Here is a 17,972-nt window from a genome sequence, read left to right as displayed (position 1 = left end):
TTAATTGATGTTATGGATCCTACGTAAAGTTCATAGTAGGCTTTCTTTAGACTCTTTTAGTCCCCTGGCTAGAAGGTGAGGCTAGGCTAGAAAAGCCCAAAACTAACCCATACTCTCCTCCTCCCTCTCTTCATCCCCCTTGTCATTGTGTTCCTCTCCCTCTGCCTCCACCCCTTGTTCCATGTGTGACCTCCAGGCCAGTGTTTGGGGCATCTGTTGTTGGATGTAATACAGCAGCTCCAGGGCGTTGGACATCCAGACCACCAGGGTACGCAGGCCTGAGACCAGTTCTGCCAGGTTGAGAGTCTGCTGCTCCTCTGGGTCACTACAGAGACTGGGATACCAAGGAACAGATCTGGAATCAGATCCTATGCCTATAATCATACAGTGGCAAGTACAGTACCAGTCAAAAGTCTGGACACACCTACTCATTCAAGGGGTTTTCTTTATTTGTACTATTTTCTACATTGTAGAATAATAGTGAAGACATTAAAACTATGAAATAACACATATGGAATCATGTAGTAACCAAAAAAGTGTTAAACAAATCAAAATATATTTTATATTTGAGATTCTTCAAAGTAGCCACCCTTTACCTTCATGACAGCTTTGCACTCTTGGTATTCTCTCAACCAGCTTCATGAGGAATGCTTTTCCAACAGTCTTGAAGGAGTTCCCACATGACCACTTGTTGGCTGCTTTTCCTTCACTCTGCGGTCCAACTCATCCCAAACCATCTCAATTGGGTTGAGGTCAGGTGATTTTGGAGGCCAGGTCATCTCATGCAGCACTCAATTCGTCAAATAGCCCTTACACAGCCTGGAGGTGTGTTTTGGGTCATTGTCCTGTTGAAAAACGAATGATAGTCCCACCTGCAAACCAGATGGGATGGCGAATCGCTGCAGAATGCTGTGGTAGCCATGCTGGTTAAGTGTGCCTTGAATTCTAAATAAATCACAGGCAGTGTCATAAGCAAAGCACCTCCACACCATCACACCTCCTCCTCCATGCTTCATGGTGGAAACCACACATGCTGACATTATCCGTTCACCTACTCTGCGTCTCACAAAGGCACAGCGGTTAGAACCATAAATCTCAAATTTGGACTCATCAGATCAAAGGACAGATTTCCACCGGTCTAATGTCCATTGCTTGTGTTTCTTGGCCCAAGCAAGTCTCTTATTCTTATTGGTGTCCTTTAGTAGTGGTTTCTTTGCAGCAATTAGACAATGAAGGCCTGATTCACGCAGTCTCCTCTGAACAGTTGATGTTGAGATGTGTCTGTTACTTGAACTCTGTGAAGCATTTATTTGGGCTGCAATCTGAGGTGCAGTTAACTCTAATGAACTTGTCCTCTGCAGCAGAGGTAACTCTGGGTCTTCCTTTCCTGTGGCGGTCCTCATGAGAGCCAGTTTCATCACAGCGCTTGATGGTTTTTGCGACTGCAGTTGAAGAAACGTTCAAAGTTCTCGACATTTTCCGCATTGACTGAAATTCATGTCATGAAATTCATGGACTGTCGTTTCTCTTTACTTATTTGAGCTGTACTTCACATAATATTGACTTGGTCTTTTACCAAATAAGAATCTCAAATATAAAATATATTTTGATTTGTTTAACCTGTTAGGGCTAGGGGGCAGTATTGACACGGCTGGATAAAAAACGTACCCGATTTAATCTGGTTACTACTCCTGCCCAGTAACTAGAATATGCATATAATCATTGGCTTTGGATAGAAAACACCCTAAAGTTTCTAAAACTGTTTGAATGGTGTCTGTGAGTATAACAGAACTCATATGGCAGGCCAAAACCTGAGAAGATTCCATGCAGGAAGTGGCCTGTCTGACAATTTCTTGCCCTTCTTGATTATCTCTATCCATTACAGAGGATCTCTGCTGTTACGTGACACTTCCTACGGCTCCCATGGGCTCTCAGAAGGCGTCAAAAAGCTGAATCGTGGCTTTGCAGGCTCTGGTTGAAAAAAAGTAGCGCGTTTGGATAGTGGCTGGTTACAGTACTGTGAGACTCAGGCTCGTGCCCGCGTCGACCGAATGCTTTGTTTTCTTTCCTCTGTTTACCTAAACGCAGATTCCCAGGCAGAATATTATCGGTTTTTTACGAGAAAAATGGCATAAAAATGGATTTTAAACAGTGGTTGACATGCTTCGAAGTACGGTAATGGAATATTTAGAAATTTTTGGTCACGAATTGCGCCATGCTCGTGACCCTTATTTACACTTCGGATAGTGTCTTGAACGCACGAACAAAACGCCGCTATTTGGATATAACGATGGATTATTTTGGACCAAACCAACATTTGTTATTGAAGTAGCAGTCCTGGGAGTGCATTCTGACGAAGAACATCAAAGGTAATCAAACTTTTGTAATAGTAAATCGGAGTTTGGTCAGGGCTAAACTTGGTGGGTGTCTAAATAGCTAGCCGTGATGGCTGGGCTATGTACTCAGAATATTGCAAAATTTCACCGAAAAGCTATTTTAAAATCAGACACCTCGATTGCACAAAGGAGTTCTGTATCTATAATTCTTAAAATAATTGTTATGTTTTTTGTGAACGTTTATCGTGAGTAATTTAGTAAATTCACCGGAGGTTTGCTAGTTCTGAACGTCACATGCTAATGTAAAAAGCTGGTTTTTGATATAAATATGAACTTGATTGAACAAAACATGCATGTATTGTATAACATAATGTCCTAGGTGTGTCATCTGATGAAGATCATCAAAGGTTAGTGCTGCATTTAGCTGTCTTCTGGGTTTTTGTGACATTATATGCTAGCTTGAAAAATGGGTGTCTGATTATTTCTGGCTGGGTACTCTGCTGACATAATCTAATGTTTTGCTTTCGTTGTAAAGCCTTTTTGAAATCGGACAGTGTGGTTAGATTAACGAGAGTCTTGTCTTTAAAATGGTGTAAAATAGTCATATGTTTGATAATTTGAAGTAATAGCATTTCTAAGGTATTTGAAAATCGCGCCACGGGATTACACTGGCTAGCCCAGAGAGGTTAACACTTTTTTGGTTACTACATGATTCCATATGTGTTATTTCATAGTTTTGATGTCTTCACTATTATTCTACAATGTAGAAAACAGTAAAAAATAAAGAAAAACCCTGGAATGAGTAGGTGTGTCCAAGCGTTTGACTGGTACTGTATAACTCATGTGTAATACAGAGATGGAAATAGTTGGCTTTGTGCAGGCACTCACACTTCTGGTTGATTAGCAGCAAGCTCCTTGGTGTGTTCCTGTTACAAAGCATTGGGACAAAATGAAATATTAGGCCTACAAACTTTTCTGATCCAAATATAGTTATATAATTTATCACATACACTTTAAGAGAAAATAAAAGATGATCACTCATACAGCCATATTGAATATAAAGTAACATACAGTAACGTCACTTACCCACATGGCATTCTGGAGCTGGCTCGCTATGAGCAGCAGTAGTCTGCGGAGGTCTGAGGTTTGGAGGTGTGTGGCGGAATGTTCGACACACACACTCAGCAGGAATGCTACAGTCAACGGCGGCTTGTCTCTATGGACACTCCCCATGGCAATGATTTCCTTGACGACGGCATCCTCGTGCTCCACAACGTAGAGTAGGTTCAGGTCGCGACCCTCAGGGTTTTTAAGGCAAGCTGTGGCCCTTCTAGACCTGACGAAGACCATGTCAGTGGAAACGTGTCTAGTTAAAAAATGTTTTAATGGTGTTAAGAATGAACAAAAATTCAGCAGAGGACCAGACTTGAATGCAACACTTTAATTAGTTGCATTGAGCGCAGCTCCCTAGCAACTCAACAAGCATTAGCTGCAACTCATTGCTAATCAGCCTCCCGACCTGTCCTCATTCTCCTTAATCACCACTGCCACCCTACTTAAAACTGACCAAACTAACGTTCTTCCTGTTTGTTCTGCAGCGCATATAGCGTGGCACGATGCTGTGTGTTTACGAGCTTTATCAAGTTTAGCATCCCGCCTTCTATCTAGTATCTCTTATGTTCTTCTAAGGATCTCATGGGGAGATTTCCATCACCACAGCAGCCTACTACCACTGCCTGATGATGATGTCTACCCGAGACTCCAAGCCAAACTCTACCCCTCTGGATCCTTCATCTGTAGCTCTCGGCTTCATCCAGTCCATTCTCATTCCCCTCCTGAATCCTCATTCTCATTTCCTCAATAAATATTCTAATCCCATTTCAATGTCTGGTCCTTAAACTTGTGAATCGTTTTTTTTAATTTAATCTTCATAATTTACGATAATGACCTGTATCACTAAAAGCTTGGAGGAGCAGCAACCTGTGAGCAGACGTTACCTTATTTCTCTGGTCCCACTAGATTCCCTCCTAGCTGAGATACAGGTGTTGCAGAGTGCTGGTTCACTAGTAGCGAGTGTAGTGGCCTGGGGCAGAACCCCGGGAGCAGCAGTAACTGTAGGATCGGGAGAAGAAGTGGGGTCCTTCACCTAAAAACAAAATGCGTCAGAAGTAAAACTTTAACCTTAAAACCTGCCCAAAGAATCTGTTTTGTAACAAACACAGAGCTAGAACAAAATTGTTCTAAATGTTTTCATAAGCTAGGTTTCCATACAACTGGAGACTGATTTTAATGCAAATATTCTCAAATCGGCATAAAGAAAATATAATTTTCCAGCCAGTGGTGTGTTTCCACCAGATGGACTTGTTGCAGATCAAAATCACTGCGTGATGATGTAATGCACACAAAATGTACTTTTTCGCTCAAGTTTTCATACAGCAAATAAAAATCTAAAGTTCATTATGTTTCCATTGCATTTTCAACTCTACCAATTTTTTTTTATCACAAAAACTGTGTTAAATAGCAAAACTCTGGTATTAGCATATGTGCTCTAGCCAACAGCTCGCAAATTCAATGCAGGTAGGCTGTGCAGGTAGGCTAGTCTACATAATTAAATTATTATGGATAAGAGCTCAAATATTTGTATTTGTCAAACGGAAGTCAAGCATCGATCATCACGTCACTAGAATCAGACCCTCGATATTTATTGGAAAGGAGCATCAAGATCACAGTGCGTTTTCACCACGGTGTGAAGTTCATCATCATTTATTTCATCTGTAGCCTAATAAACTGCATGATTTCCCGAGTCATAGTGGGAGGACCACACACCATGTCATCGTGTGACTCCAAGTTTACTTCGATATTATGGTTATTATATCAATATTTTCGCATAAATACTTTTCCACTGCCATTTCTCGCATCATTTTCAATCCCACGATGTCAAACAAACAAATTATTTGTTGCCATTTATAAAATTGTACCAAAACTCCTGGTTTCCATCACAGCTGTAGTGATTTTTATTTATACGGTATAGACTTTACTCGCATGAAAACTGTGGATGGAAACGTGGTTATAGTGACTAAACTTATTCACCTTCTGCATAACAACCCAGGCAGTGGGTTCCTTGAACAAGAATAGGTAGTGACGTCCCATCCCGATGACATCACCTGGACTAAGGCCTGCCTCTTTGGACAACGTCTCCCCGTTCCGTGTTACCATAGCACTGTGGAAGGGACGGAGGCGGACGGTGGAACAACCTTTATCGTTGTTGTCATAACGACATAGGCAGCAGTGAAGAGGCAGGATGTCGGGGGCAGAGAGCGGGAAGTCAACCTTTGACCTCTCCTTGTCTTCGCCACTACATCGACCAATCAAAGTGCTTGAACCGTTCAGCAGGTAGATGACGAAGTCCTGAGGATAAAAAGAGAGAGAATGTGAATTGTAAAATCCCATTTACTTTATTGGGTCAAGACCCTACAGTATATCAACATTCAACCATCAGACATCATGCACCACGGCCCTTGTGTTCCAGCCTGTAAGAAAAATAGAAGTTGAAAAAGGGTTTAAAAGAACAACTCCAGATCCCCCTGATCATCAACAGAGCCCAACACCCCTTGAAGGCCCCATGTATGGATGAAGAGCCTAATGTTCCCCAGCAATCTGTAGAATGGCAATTCCACGGTAACGGAATTACACTTTGACTCCGAATTTTCACTTTAAAATGTATGCCAAACAAAAACCATTGATTTCAAAATTTTGCTAACCATACAACTCTATGCACAAGGACTACTTTGAACAAAGTAAAAGAATTTGGGTAAAATCTCCCTCAGTTTTTTACGCGACCACATTTTTCAAATGTCTTAAACATCTAATCCGAATTAAGATTCAAAGATGTCTGCAGAAAGAATGGGGTGTCAGCTATGACATGACATCTTGAGTTAAAAAAATATATTTTGGTTATTGAACTACAGTAGGTGAAATGGATTTACATCCAGTAACATAATTATGATAATGGGTTACATCATGGGCCCCTGATCTGTACAATACAGAAATTCGTAATTATGGATATTATTCTCTTCATGGTGATGTATCCTGAATAGGTACACAAAGGTAGAAATATGCAATATCCTTATTTTGCATATTTGGGTATTATTCAACACACTGGCTATTATTCTAGTGAGCTCCATCCCCAAACAAGACCACATTTGGTTGGTCCGGAACAGACCATATCTGAACCAATCATAGACGTCTTTGTTTCACAAGTTTGGACATCACAGTACAGCACAGCAGAGTAGAGTTCAGTACCATACAGTAGAGCGCAGGAAAGTAGATATGTTCAGCACAGTACAATAAAGTACAGTATAATACAGCACATACGGTACTCTACTCTACTGAAATCGACACTACTGTACAGTAGTGTACTTTTCTTTACTTTCTTTACTTCCTGTTGAATGCCTAATGAGCCAATGGTTTGTTGGTTTTGAAAGTGTCTGAAAAAGTGTTCTATTGGAAAAGTTTGGTTACCTACACTACCATTCAAAAGTTTGGGGTCTCCTTGTTTTGAAAGAAAAGCTTTTTTCTGTCCATTAAAACAACATCAAATTGATCAGAAATACAGTGTGGACATTGTTAATGTTGTAAATGACTATTGTAGCTGGAAACTGAAGATTTTTTATGGAATATCTACATAGGCGTACAGAGGCCCATTATCAGTAACCATCATTCCTGTGCTCCAATGGCACGTTGTCACGTCCTGACCATTGAGTGCTCTTATTTTCTATGGTAGAGTAGGTCAGGGTGTGACTGAGGGGTTTATTCTAGTTACATTTTTCTATGTTTGGTTCTAGTTTCTGTTTTTCTATGTTTTTTTTTTGGATGAGCCCCAATTAGAGGAAGCTGGTCATCGTTGTCTCTAATTGGGGATCATATTTAAGTAGTTGTTTTTCCCACCTTTGTTTTGTGGGAGATTATTTTGAGTTAGTGCATGTTGCACCTCTGTCGTCACGTTTTTTTTTTTTATAGTTTATTGTTTATTGTTTGTTTTGCTAAGTTTCACATTAAAATAAAAGATGTGGAACGATACGCACGCTGCGCCTTGGTCTCCTTCCTACGACGAACGTGACACACGTGTTAGCTAATCCAAGTTTATCATTTTAAAAGGCTAATTGATCATTAGAAAACCTTTTTGCAATTATGTAAGCACAGTTGGAAACTGTTGTACTGATTAAAGTAGCAATACGACTGGCCTTCTTCAGACCAGTTGAGTATCTGGAGCGTCAGCATTTGTGGGTTCGATTACAGGTTCAAAATGGCCAGAAACAAAGACCTTTCTTCTGAAACTCGTCAGTCTATTCTTGTTCTGAAAAATGAAGGCTATTCCATGCGGGAAATTGCAAAGAAACTGAAGATCTCGTACAAAGCTGTGTACTACTCCCTTCACAGAACAGCGCAAACTGTTTCTAACCTGAATAGAGAGGAGTGGGAGGCCCCGATGCACAACTGAGCAAGAGGACAAGTACATTAGAGTGTCTAGTTTGAGAAACAGACACCTCACAAGTCCTCAACTTCATTAAATAGTACCCACAAAACACCAGTCTCAACGTCAACAGTGAAGAGGCGACTCCGGGATGCTGGCCTTCTAGGCAAAGTTCCTCTCTCCAGTGTCTGTGTTCTTTTGCCCATCTTAAACTTTTATTTTTATTGGCCAGTCTGAGATATGGATTTTTCTTTGCAACTCTGCCAGCTCAATAAGTTTAAACAGGAAAACGGCCAAGAACTGTTCATTGGGAGCTTCATGAAATGAGTTTCCATGGCCGAGCAGCCGCACACAAAACCTAAGATCACCATGCGCAATGCCAAGGGTCAGCTGGAGTGGTGTAAAGCTTGCCACAATTGGACTCTGGTGCAGTGGAAATGCACATTGTATGCACACTAAGCACATTGTATTTGGTACAAATCATTCCCTAAGCTCTAGACCTCAGCTGAATCTGGTAATGAATGGTGTGGCTGTTGAATAAATTGGGGAGACTAAATTACTTGGCGTTACCTTAGATTGTAAACGGTCATGTCAAAACATATAGATTCAATGGTTGTAAAGATGGGGAAAGGTCTGTCCGTAATAAAGAGATGTTCTGCTTTTTTGACACCACACTCAACAAAGCAAGTCTTGTAGGCTCTGGTTTTGTCTTATCTTGATTACTGTCCAGCCATGTGGTCAAGTGCTGCTAAGACCTAGTTAAGCTGCAGCTGGCCCAGAACAGAGCGGCGCGTCTTGCTCTTTATTGTAGTCAAAGGCTAATATAAATACTATGCATGCCAGTCTATCTTGGCTGAGGAGAGCTGAGGAGAGACTAACTGCATCACTTCTTTTTATAAGAAACATGAATGTGCTGAAAATTCCAAATTGTTTGCATAGTCAACTTACGCACAGCTCTGATACACACACTTACCCCACCAGACATGTCACCATGAGTCTTTTCATAGTCCCCAAATCCAGAACAAATTCAATAAAGCATACAGTACTATAGAGAGCCATTATTGCATGGAACTCCCTTCCATCTAATATTGCTCAAATGAACAGCAAACCTGGTTTCAAAAAACAGATAAAGCAACACCTCACGGCACAACGCCTCTCCCCTATTTTGACCTAGATATTTTGTGTGACTGTATGTATTGATATGTAGGATATGTGTGCCGTTTTTAAATGTATGTAGTTCTGTCCTTGAGTTGTTCTTGTCTACTAATGCTCTGTACTATGTCATGTTTCATGTTCAGTGTGGACCCCAGGAAGAGTAACTGCGGCTGTCGCAACAGCTAATGGGGATCCTAATAAAATATCAAATACCAATTACTTTACTGTACTGTTCTATACTGTACTGTTCTCTACTGTGCTCTACTGTACTGTACTGTTCAAACTTGTGAAACATAGACGTCAATAATTGGTTCAGATTTGGTCCGGCCAGGGCAGACTGACCCAATTTGATCTACTTTTTAACGTCCGTGGACGGTTTGGTCGGTGCTCACTGAGTGAGGATGCTTGTTACAGTAAATGCAAAGCGGGTACGTGGTAGGTGTCAGTAAGAGCCGGGAGATGCGACATTAACTGGAGAGAGAAAGAAGAGAGAGAGAGCGGCAGAGAGCGGGAGAGTGAGAGGGATGGGTTGTCTGTTTTCACCGTCTTGCTTTGACCACCAGAAGACTGAAAGATAAAGAAAACAGTTGCAGTGCCTTCAGAAAGTATTCATACACCTTGACTTATTCCACATTTTGTTGTGTTACAACCTGAATACAAAATGGATTAAATTAAAAAAATTCTCACTGCTGGTTGAGAGAATGCCAAGAGTGTGCAAAGCTGTCATCAAGGCAAAGGGTGGCTACTTTCTAGAATCTCAGATGTACAATATATTTAGATTTGCTTAACTCTTTTTTGGTTACTACATAGTTTTGATGTCTTCACTATTATTCTACAATGTAGAAAATATAAAAAATAAATAAAAACCCTTGAATTAGTACGTGTTCATCTTTTGACTGGTACAATACCCAATAATGACAACGTTAACATGTTTGACATTTTTGCAAATGTATTGAAAATGAAATGTGTATTCACACCCGTTTGCTGTGACACTCCAAATTTATCTCAGGTGCATCCGATTTCCTTTGATCATCATTGAGATGTCACTACAGATTGATTGGAGTACCTGAGGTCAATACAAGGCTGTATATAGATTTTTCTACTGTATTATTGACTGAATGTCTGTTTATTCCATGTGTAACTCTGTGTTGTTGTATGTGTCGAACTGCTTTGCTTTATCTCGGCCAGGTCGCAGTTGCAAATAAGAAATTGTTCTCAACTAGTCTACCTAGTTAAATAAAGGTGAAATATATATATTTTTTAAATTCAATTGTTTGGACATAATTTAGAATGAAATACACCCGTCTTTCCGTAGATCTCAGAGATATAATTGTGATGAGGGATATATCTGGGGAAGGGTATAAAACAATTTCTAGAGTGTTGAACATTTCCAAGAGTACATTGGTGTCCATCATTGGGAAATTGAAAAAATATGGAACTACCCTGACTCTGCCTATAGCTGGCCATCCGACCAAACTGAGCAACCGGGCAAGAAGGACCTTGGTCAAGGAGGTGACCAAGAACCCCAATGACCACTGTGACAGAAGTACAGAGTTCCTTGGCTGAGATGGGAGAACCTGCCAAAAGGACAACAGTCTCTACAGCACTTTACCAATCTGGGCTTTATGGGAGAGTGGCCCGATGGAAGCCACTTCTGAGAAAAAGGCACATAACAGCACACCTGGAGTTGTCAAAAAGGCACATGAAAGACTCAGAGCATAAGGCAAAATATTCTGTGGTCTGATGAGACAAATTGAACTCTTTGGCCTGAATGCAAGGAGAAAACCAGGCACAGCTCATCACCCATCTAACACCATCCCTACCGTGAAGCATGGTAGTGGCAGCATCATGCTATGGGGATGCTTTTCAGCGGTAAGGACATGGAGAATTTTAAGGATAAGAAGGAACAATGAATGGAGCCAACTACAGGAAAATAGTTGATGAGAACCTGCTTCAGAGTGCAAACAACCCTTGTCCAGACTACAAACGTCATTGTCCTGTTGGAAGATTTACAGTCCAACAGGACAATGACCCCAAGCATACAGCCAAGCTAAAGCAATGCTGGAATGGCTTCAGAACAAGAATGTGAAAGTCCTTGAGTGGCCCAGCCAAAGCCCAGACTTGAATCCAATTGTAAATCTGTGTAAAGACTTGAAGATTTCTGTTCACCGCCACTCCCCATCTAACTTAACAGAGCTTTAGAAAATCTACAAGGAAGAATGGGAGAAAATCCCCAAATCAAGATGTGCAAAGCTGATACAGACATACCCAAGATGACTCAAAGCTGTAATCACCGCTAAAGGTGCTTCTACACAGTATTGACTCAGGGGTGTGACTACTTATGTAAATTACATATTTCTGTATTTCATTTTCAATTATTTATAAAAACAGGTTTTCCCTTGAAGAGAGAGAAAAAATGATAATTTAATCAATTTCGAATTCAGGATGTAACAACAAAATGTGGAATAAGTCAAGGGGTATGAATATTTTCTGAAGGCACTGTAAGAGCTGAACATAACAGCAGTGGAAGGGAGAACAGTAGCAGGTGACACAACTGTTGTATGTGACCACTATGGTTTCCCATTGTAGCCAATTCAATTGCAGAGAAATATCTTAAAGATATGTGCGTTTTTGATAATGTAATTACAAGGCATAAGGCAATGTTTCTTAACTCATAGAAGGCAAATTATTTCTCCAAAACAAAATATAAATGTTGATATTAGTTGGCAGGGGTCTTTACTTCAACGTGATTGTGTTTTGATGTTTTTCTAATACCTAGAAAAAATCTAGAATATATTAAAAAAAAATGTAAGACCCCTTTTCCATCTGTTTGACCAGAAATCAAAGCCTTTGCTTATTGCTTATTTCTCAAACATATAGACTCTTAGCTTTTATTTGACACCCAATTTGACATGTTCCTATGAACTTCACATGTTGGTGCTCATGGGTCCTATTACATAGAAATTACCGAGAGAGAGAGAGAGAGAGAGAGAGAGAGAGAGAGAGAAGAGAGATAAATTCGTTTTAGAATACCTGGCAGAACATACAGTATGAGATGAGTTCAATACCAAAACACCTAGCATTCAACTCTTTATTCAGCCTCTATCCAAGATTAAATGTGTGTCACACATGAGTGACTTTGAAACTATTATATTTGGATGATTAACCCTTCGTGTGATTTAACAAATGGATTACTATGGGAACAATAAACAAATACATTCAAAATCCTAGGTGCTGACGTAAGATTACTTGTGTTGCGTATGTGTGCACATCTTGCATGCACGTGTGTGCATGTGTGTGTATGTGTCCCGCCCTGAATTCGTTATAGCCCACTGTAATCAGTCAGGAAGCAGTGCCACTGTTACGCCACTCTGTATCCGGATCTGTGTTTTTACACACGTTTCTGCTCACGCTGGCATTTCCAAGAAGGATTCTCTCCGCTGTTTGTCCCTAACTGTCTCTGTGAATTTTTCCAGTGGGAAAATGGGATTGCTTGCCTGGAATCTCACATGTTCCAACTGTAATGTTTACTGTGAGACAGAGATAGCATGTCAGGGGCGGACTGGGACCAGAACTCGGCCTTGGCATTTCTAACAGCGTCCATTTTTTTCCTTGATGCCCCCATTATCAGCCAAATAATGATAAAAAGGCCAACTGGGCTAAAAATGGACCAGCCCATCTGGCATTTGCCCGAAATGCCAGATGGCCGGTCCGCCCCTGCAGCATGTAATGGAACATCACCAATGTGTGTGTGCCCAATGCGGTGAGTAAGAGCAGGCAGAGAGTTTGAGGACAAAGTGGAGCCACGAGGGAGAGAATACTGTGATAGATTCTCTGTCCATTGTCCACAGACACCTTGAGAGAATGAGAACATAGTTATCTGTTTCCATATGGAGCAGCAACCTCAGAAAGAGAGGGAGGGAGAGAAGGGTGAGGGAGAGAGGAGAGGAGAGAAAGGGGAGAGAGACAAAGGAGAAAGGTGTTCAAGAGGGAGATTGATGAGACTCAATGTTGTGCGGGGTACTCGTGGGGTGAGTGAATGGAGTACTGTGTGTCCTACCTGTCTGTTGCAGTAGCCCTGTAGCAGCAGTAGGTAGGGGCAGTCTTGGGGAGGGTGAATGGAGTAAAGTGTTACGTTATCGTCACTGCTCTCTGTCTCCTCCCTCTCTCTCTCCATCTCAGGGGAAGGACAGAGGGGCTCTGTGTAAGTCTCTGATCCAGGGTCCTCCAGAGGGGAAACACTGGCGTCAACGTAGCTCTCTTCAACTCTCTGTTTGAGGTTCTTATCGGGGTTCAATTTGTGATTTCGTTCCACATTCTGTTCATGGTCCTGACTGTGACACTGATTGTGGTTCTCGTCTTGACTGGGAGTGTGGAACTCATTGGGGTTCTGACTATGGGGCTCAGTGGGGTTCTGTTGGTGTTTCTGTTGTGTTTCTGTGGACTGGGATGAGAGGTCTGCTTCACTCTGGCTCCTCCACAGACCTGGCCCCCGTTCAGACTTGTTCTGGTCCCCACATACCCTCCCACCCCTGTCCTTTTGGTTCCGAGCCCCACACACACCCCTCTCTAGGGTAGAGGTCACATGCACACTCCTCCTCTCGATCAGGGCAGAGGTGACTCGAGAGCGGCTCTTCTGGAGTTTACGAGCCTGGGCGTTAATGCCTGAGAGACACAAGAGAATTTGGATATGTGTGTGTGTGTGTGTGTGGCTGCCAAAGTCAACATGCAGAAGCTAACGTGCAGGAAACAGACTGCAGTGGTGGATATGATGGTTGGGAGAGAAAAACGTTCAACATTAAAACGGTAAAACAGTAAAACACAGGCAGGGGGCTATCATAAGAGGTGCTTTTACCATTCATAAAACAAACACATAACAGGATGCACCCCTAAGTTATTTTGCTGTCCCTTAGTCCCTTCCCCCTAGCAAAGACCCTACCCTGGTATCATATCCCACATTAATCAATCAATTAACTACCAGGGATCAAAGAAAACCACTAGTACTGCAGACCTTGCAGTCTCCCTATCAGTCCTACCAGCAGTGACCGTGTCCTTGTCTCTTGAGCTCTTTTCCTCCACACTGGCTTTCCTCTGGATCTCAAACCGCCTCGCCAAACCCTCCCTGGGTTTCCATAGTGACTGCAGGAGGAGGGGCTTCTCGTTGTCACCGACGACCCGGAAGCATTCCGTCTTCCACTGGTGGTCGCCCACGTAGCCAATGGAGTCGCAGAGAACATATGACTCTGCCTCTTCCTTGTTCAGACCGTACCTGGGCAATTAAGGGAAGTGAAGCTGTTTAGAACAAGGATAGTATTTACAACTAACAACTCTTGGAGGACAATGGGAACGGACTTCAGTAGGCTTAGTCTATGTCTGGTAAACCGGCTCTGCATGTGCATTAACACGCCAAGCTCAGAAACCCACCCTGAGTATCTCCATTCTGTTCCTGGTTATAATACAGTATAATAAGTAAGGTGAGAGAGTGAGAGAGAGAGAGAGAGAGAGAGAGAGAGAGAGAGAGAGAGAGCCTCTCAACAGCATGGTTAAACTGGTCAGCCTTCACGGTTTGTGGTTCTCTCTAGAATGTTCCATAACGCCCATGTAAATGCTAGATCTGGCTCACACACACTCAATGCATTATACTGAAGATATAGCCAAAACAAAACATGACACACCACACACACCGGACATGTACACCCAATGCAATATACTGCAGTTATACTAAACAACTACCCTTGAGAACAATATATCAATGTGTCTGAATTCTATTCATTGCATAGGCTCAACACCAGCGTGAAGGATGTGCATTAGTCATCTACTTCACAATGGGCGCTCTGGCATAGTACTTACAGCTCACAGGCCCCTGACACTGGATAACAAGCTGCACATGTCTCGTCGTTAAAACAATTGCCAAACAAGTATCAGATACAATCAAAGACTGATATACTGTCATTACAGTATATTTATGATTCTCCATAAGTACAGTACCAGTCAAAAGTTTGGACACATCATTACTTTAAGACATGAAGGTGAAGTCAATGCGTAAAACTTCAAGTGCAGTCGCAAAAACCATCAAGCGCTATGAGGAAACTGGCTCTCATGAGGACCGCCACAGGAATGGAAGACCCAGAGTTACCTCTGCTGCAGAGGATAAGTTCATTAGAGTTACCAGCCTCAGAAATTGCAGCCCAAATAAATGCTTCACAGAGTTCAAGTAACAGACACATCTCAACATCAACTGTTCACAGGAGACTGCGTGAATCATGCCTTCATGGTTGAATTGCTGCAAAGAAACCACTGCTAAAGGACACCAATAAGAAGAAGAGACTTGCTTGGGCCAAGAAACACGAGCAATGGACATTAGACCGGTGGAAATCTGTCCTGGTCTGATGAGTCTAAATTTGAGATTTATGGTTCTAACCGCCGTGTCTTTGTGAGACGCAGAGTAGGTGAACGGATGATCTCTGCATGTGTGGTTCCCACCTTGGAGCATGGAGGAGGAGGTGTGATGGTGTGGGGGTGCTTTGCTGGTGACACTGCCTGTGATTCATTTAGAATTCAAGGCACACTTAACCAGCATGGCTTCCACAGCATTCTGCAGCGATACACCATCCCATCTGGTTTGGGCTCATTTGTTTTTCAACACGACAATGACCCTACACACCTCCAGGCTGTGTAAGGGCTATTTGACCAAGAAGTAGAGTGAGGGAGTGCTGCATCAGATGACCTGGCCTCCACAATCACCTGACCTCAACCCAATTGAGATGGTTTGGGATGAGTTGGACCGCAGAGTGAAGGAAAAGCAGCCAACAAGAGCTTAGCATATGTGGGAACTCCTTCGAGGCTGTTGGAAAAGCATTCCAGGTGAAGCTGGTTGAGAGAATGCCAAGAGTGTGCAAAACTGTCATCAAGGCAAAGGGTGGCTACTTTGAAGAATCTCAAATGTAAAATATATTTTGATTTGCTAAACACTTTTTTGGTTACTACATACATTTTAGTCATTTAGCAGACGCTCTTATCCAGAGCGACTTACAGTAGTGAATGCATACATTTCTTTCCCCGTACTGGTCCCCCGTGGGAATCGAACCCACAACCCTGGCGTTGCAAACACCATGCTCTACCAACTGAGCCACACGGGACTATGTCCATATGTGTTATTTCATAGTTTTGATGTCTTCACTATTATTCTAAAATGTAGCAAATAGTAAAAATAAAGAAAAACCTTCGAATAAGTAGGTTTCCAAACTTTTGACTGGTACTGTATATAGGACATTGAATACCATAACAAACAATGGAAGGTGACGGTGATCTAAGAAATCTAAAACAACATGCATACACACATACACGTACACTCCCGTACCTCTCCAGTGCCTCTTTGACCAGCTCCTTAGCACTGGAGTGTGTTGTTGCCAGGACGCTCTTGTAGTTGGCCCCCTGGCAGATCTCACTGCCAAAGATCTTCAGAATGCCTGGGGCCGTTATCTGATTGGACAGCTCCGCAGGGTCGTCTGTCATTGGTGCATCCCCGGGAGAAACTAGATGGACATGTCAGGAAGAACAGTAGTGACTACATCATCAGAACTGGTAAGCAAGTGCACTTCATTTATTTTAGGCTGGGTTCGAGGGTTAAGATTTAGACCGCTTGCCAGTCAGATGCTTTCTGCTTAAGCCAACTCATTTGTCATTGTCAAGGTTAGGGTTAATGTTTATAAAAATACAATTTTGATTAGAAAAAGGCATACTTCTGTCATTCGACTCCTTCCAAGCGTGGCTAGGTAAGCCAGGTAACCCGGGTAAGGCCATAGCGGTGGCGTTCTGGGCGGAGCCTCGCTGGAACACAGCAGACAAGCGGTTGGTATGACGGCGGATGCGACTCCTGGATGGCTGTCTGATGACGTCCACGCCCACACTGTCAGCTGACCTGGTACTGGAACCAGAGGAGCCTGACCTGAGGGGGAGGGTGAGGGACACAGATCGAGATAGTGAGAAAGAGAGATAAAGGGAGAGAGAAATCGCTCTGTCAGTAAGCAATGTTGTCCCACCAATAAGTGTTACAAAATGCTAGAATGCTGTAGAAATCTAATTTTTAAAAAAATCCAGAAAAATCAAAAGAATAGTAATCTAAATCCACTTCCTTATGATATCTCTACCCTCTTTGAGAAAGGTATCAACATTGAGTCTCAACTAGACATTACCATCCATCCATCAACAGTCCCCAATCTTACTTTACTGTGCTATGCTCAGTCTGGTAATGAGATAATATGGTCTTGTTAGACCTATTTCTGCAACAGTCCTTGTAAGCTTCTTATTTTAATTGCTCAATGCTTCATTGTTAAGGGAATTGGAGTTGTTTCTTTCAGATTAACGTTTATAGAGCCCCACAGTGTATGGGTCATAATACTCATAAAACCTAGTGATTAAAACCAGAAATGGTTCCAACCATTTTCTAACCATTAATTTTTCCCATTGGGGAATTTAGAACCACTTCAAACAAGGTCTCTGTTTTATGTAGGTTTTCCCTGGCGTGACATTTTAATAACCGTGTAAATCTCTGTCGGAACAGGTGACTTTTATCAATATGTTCGTCTCTATTTACTCTCAGATTCTAAAAAGCTAATTAGCATCAAAATTGACATCATGCAAAACTACAAATGCCTGCAAGCTCCGGGACCTTTGCTGCCAGCTACTACCTACCTTGATCCAAAACGAAATGTATATTTTATATTCTCATTTACTCTTCCACATTTCATTTAACTCATATTTGTTGGCTTATTTATGCATTTGGTCTTGTACCTTGTACAGAATACTATCCTAGTAGCAGTGAGATATTTACAATGTTCCATGAATACTAGGCTAGTTTCTTGCCAAAAAGCGAGCTATCTAGCAACCTAGATGACAATAGCAACATACCCTTATTTTACCAGATCCTCTTCTTCTTTAGCCAGTGAAGATCCATATTTAATCCATTATGTCTGCCAACAATATGAACGAGGTGAAATCTATTTAAC

General features: G+C 41.9%; 1 protein-coding gene across 2 annotated transcripts in view; it reads right to left on the bottom strand.

Annotated features, from left to right (window-relative positions):
• LOC106589507 (ras-interacting protein 1) overlaps positions 1 to 17,972 on the bottom strand; it is a 63,134-nt gene that overhangs the window by 24,043 nt on the left and 21,119 nt on the right. For both annotated transcript variants that reach the window (XM_014179579.2, XM_014179580.2), the window contains exons 2-10: positions 16,707 to 16,912; positions 16,325 to 16,499; positions 14,001 to 14,233; positions 13,025 to 13,629; positions 5,427 to 5,744; positions 4,334 to 4,482; positions 3,423 to 3,672; positions 3,225 to 3,262; positions 108 to 334 (exon numbers count right to left, since the gene is read on the bottom strand). In XM_014179579.2, the coding sequence (XP_014035054.2) occupies positions 108 to 334; positions 3,225 to 3,262; positions 3,423 to 3,672; positions 4,334 to 4,482; positions 5,427 to 5,744; positions 13,025 to 13,629; positions 14,001 to 14,233; positions 16,325 to 16,499; positions 16,707 to 16,912 (2,201 nt within the window). The remainder of the gene's footprint in view (positions 1 to 107; positions 335 to 3,224; positions 3,263 to 3,422; positions 3,673 to 4,333; positions 4,483 to 5,426; positions 5,745 to 13,024; positions 13,630 to 14,000; positions 14,234 to 16,324; positions 16,500 to 16,706; positions 16,913 to 17,972) is intronic.

This window comes from Salmo salar, chromosome ssa28, assembly GCF_905237065.1.
Source record: "Salmo salar chromosome ssa28, Ssal_v3.1, whole genome shotgun sequence".
In the NCBI taxonomy this organism is placed as follows: Eukaryota; Metazoa; Chordata; class Actinopteri; order Salmoniformes; family Salmonidae; genus Salmo; species Salmo salar.
The sequence above is the reverse complement of the archived record's forward strand: the minus strand, read 5'-3'. Positions and strand labels throughout refer to the sequence as shown.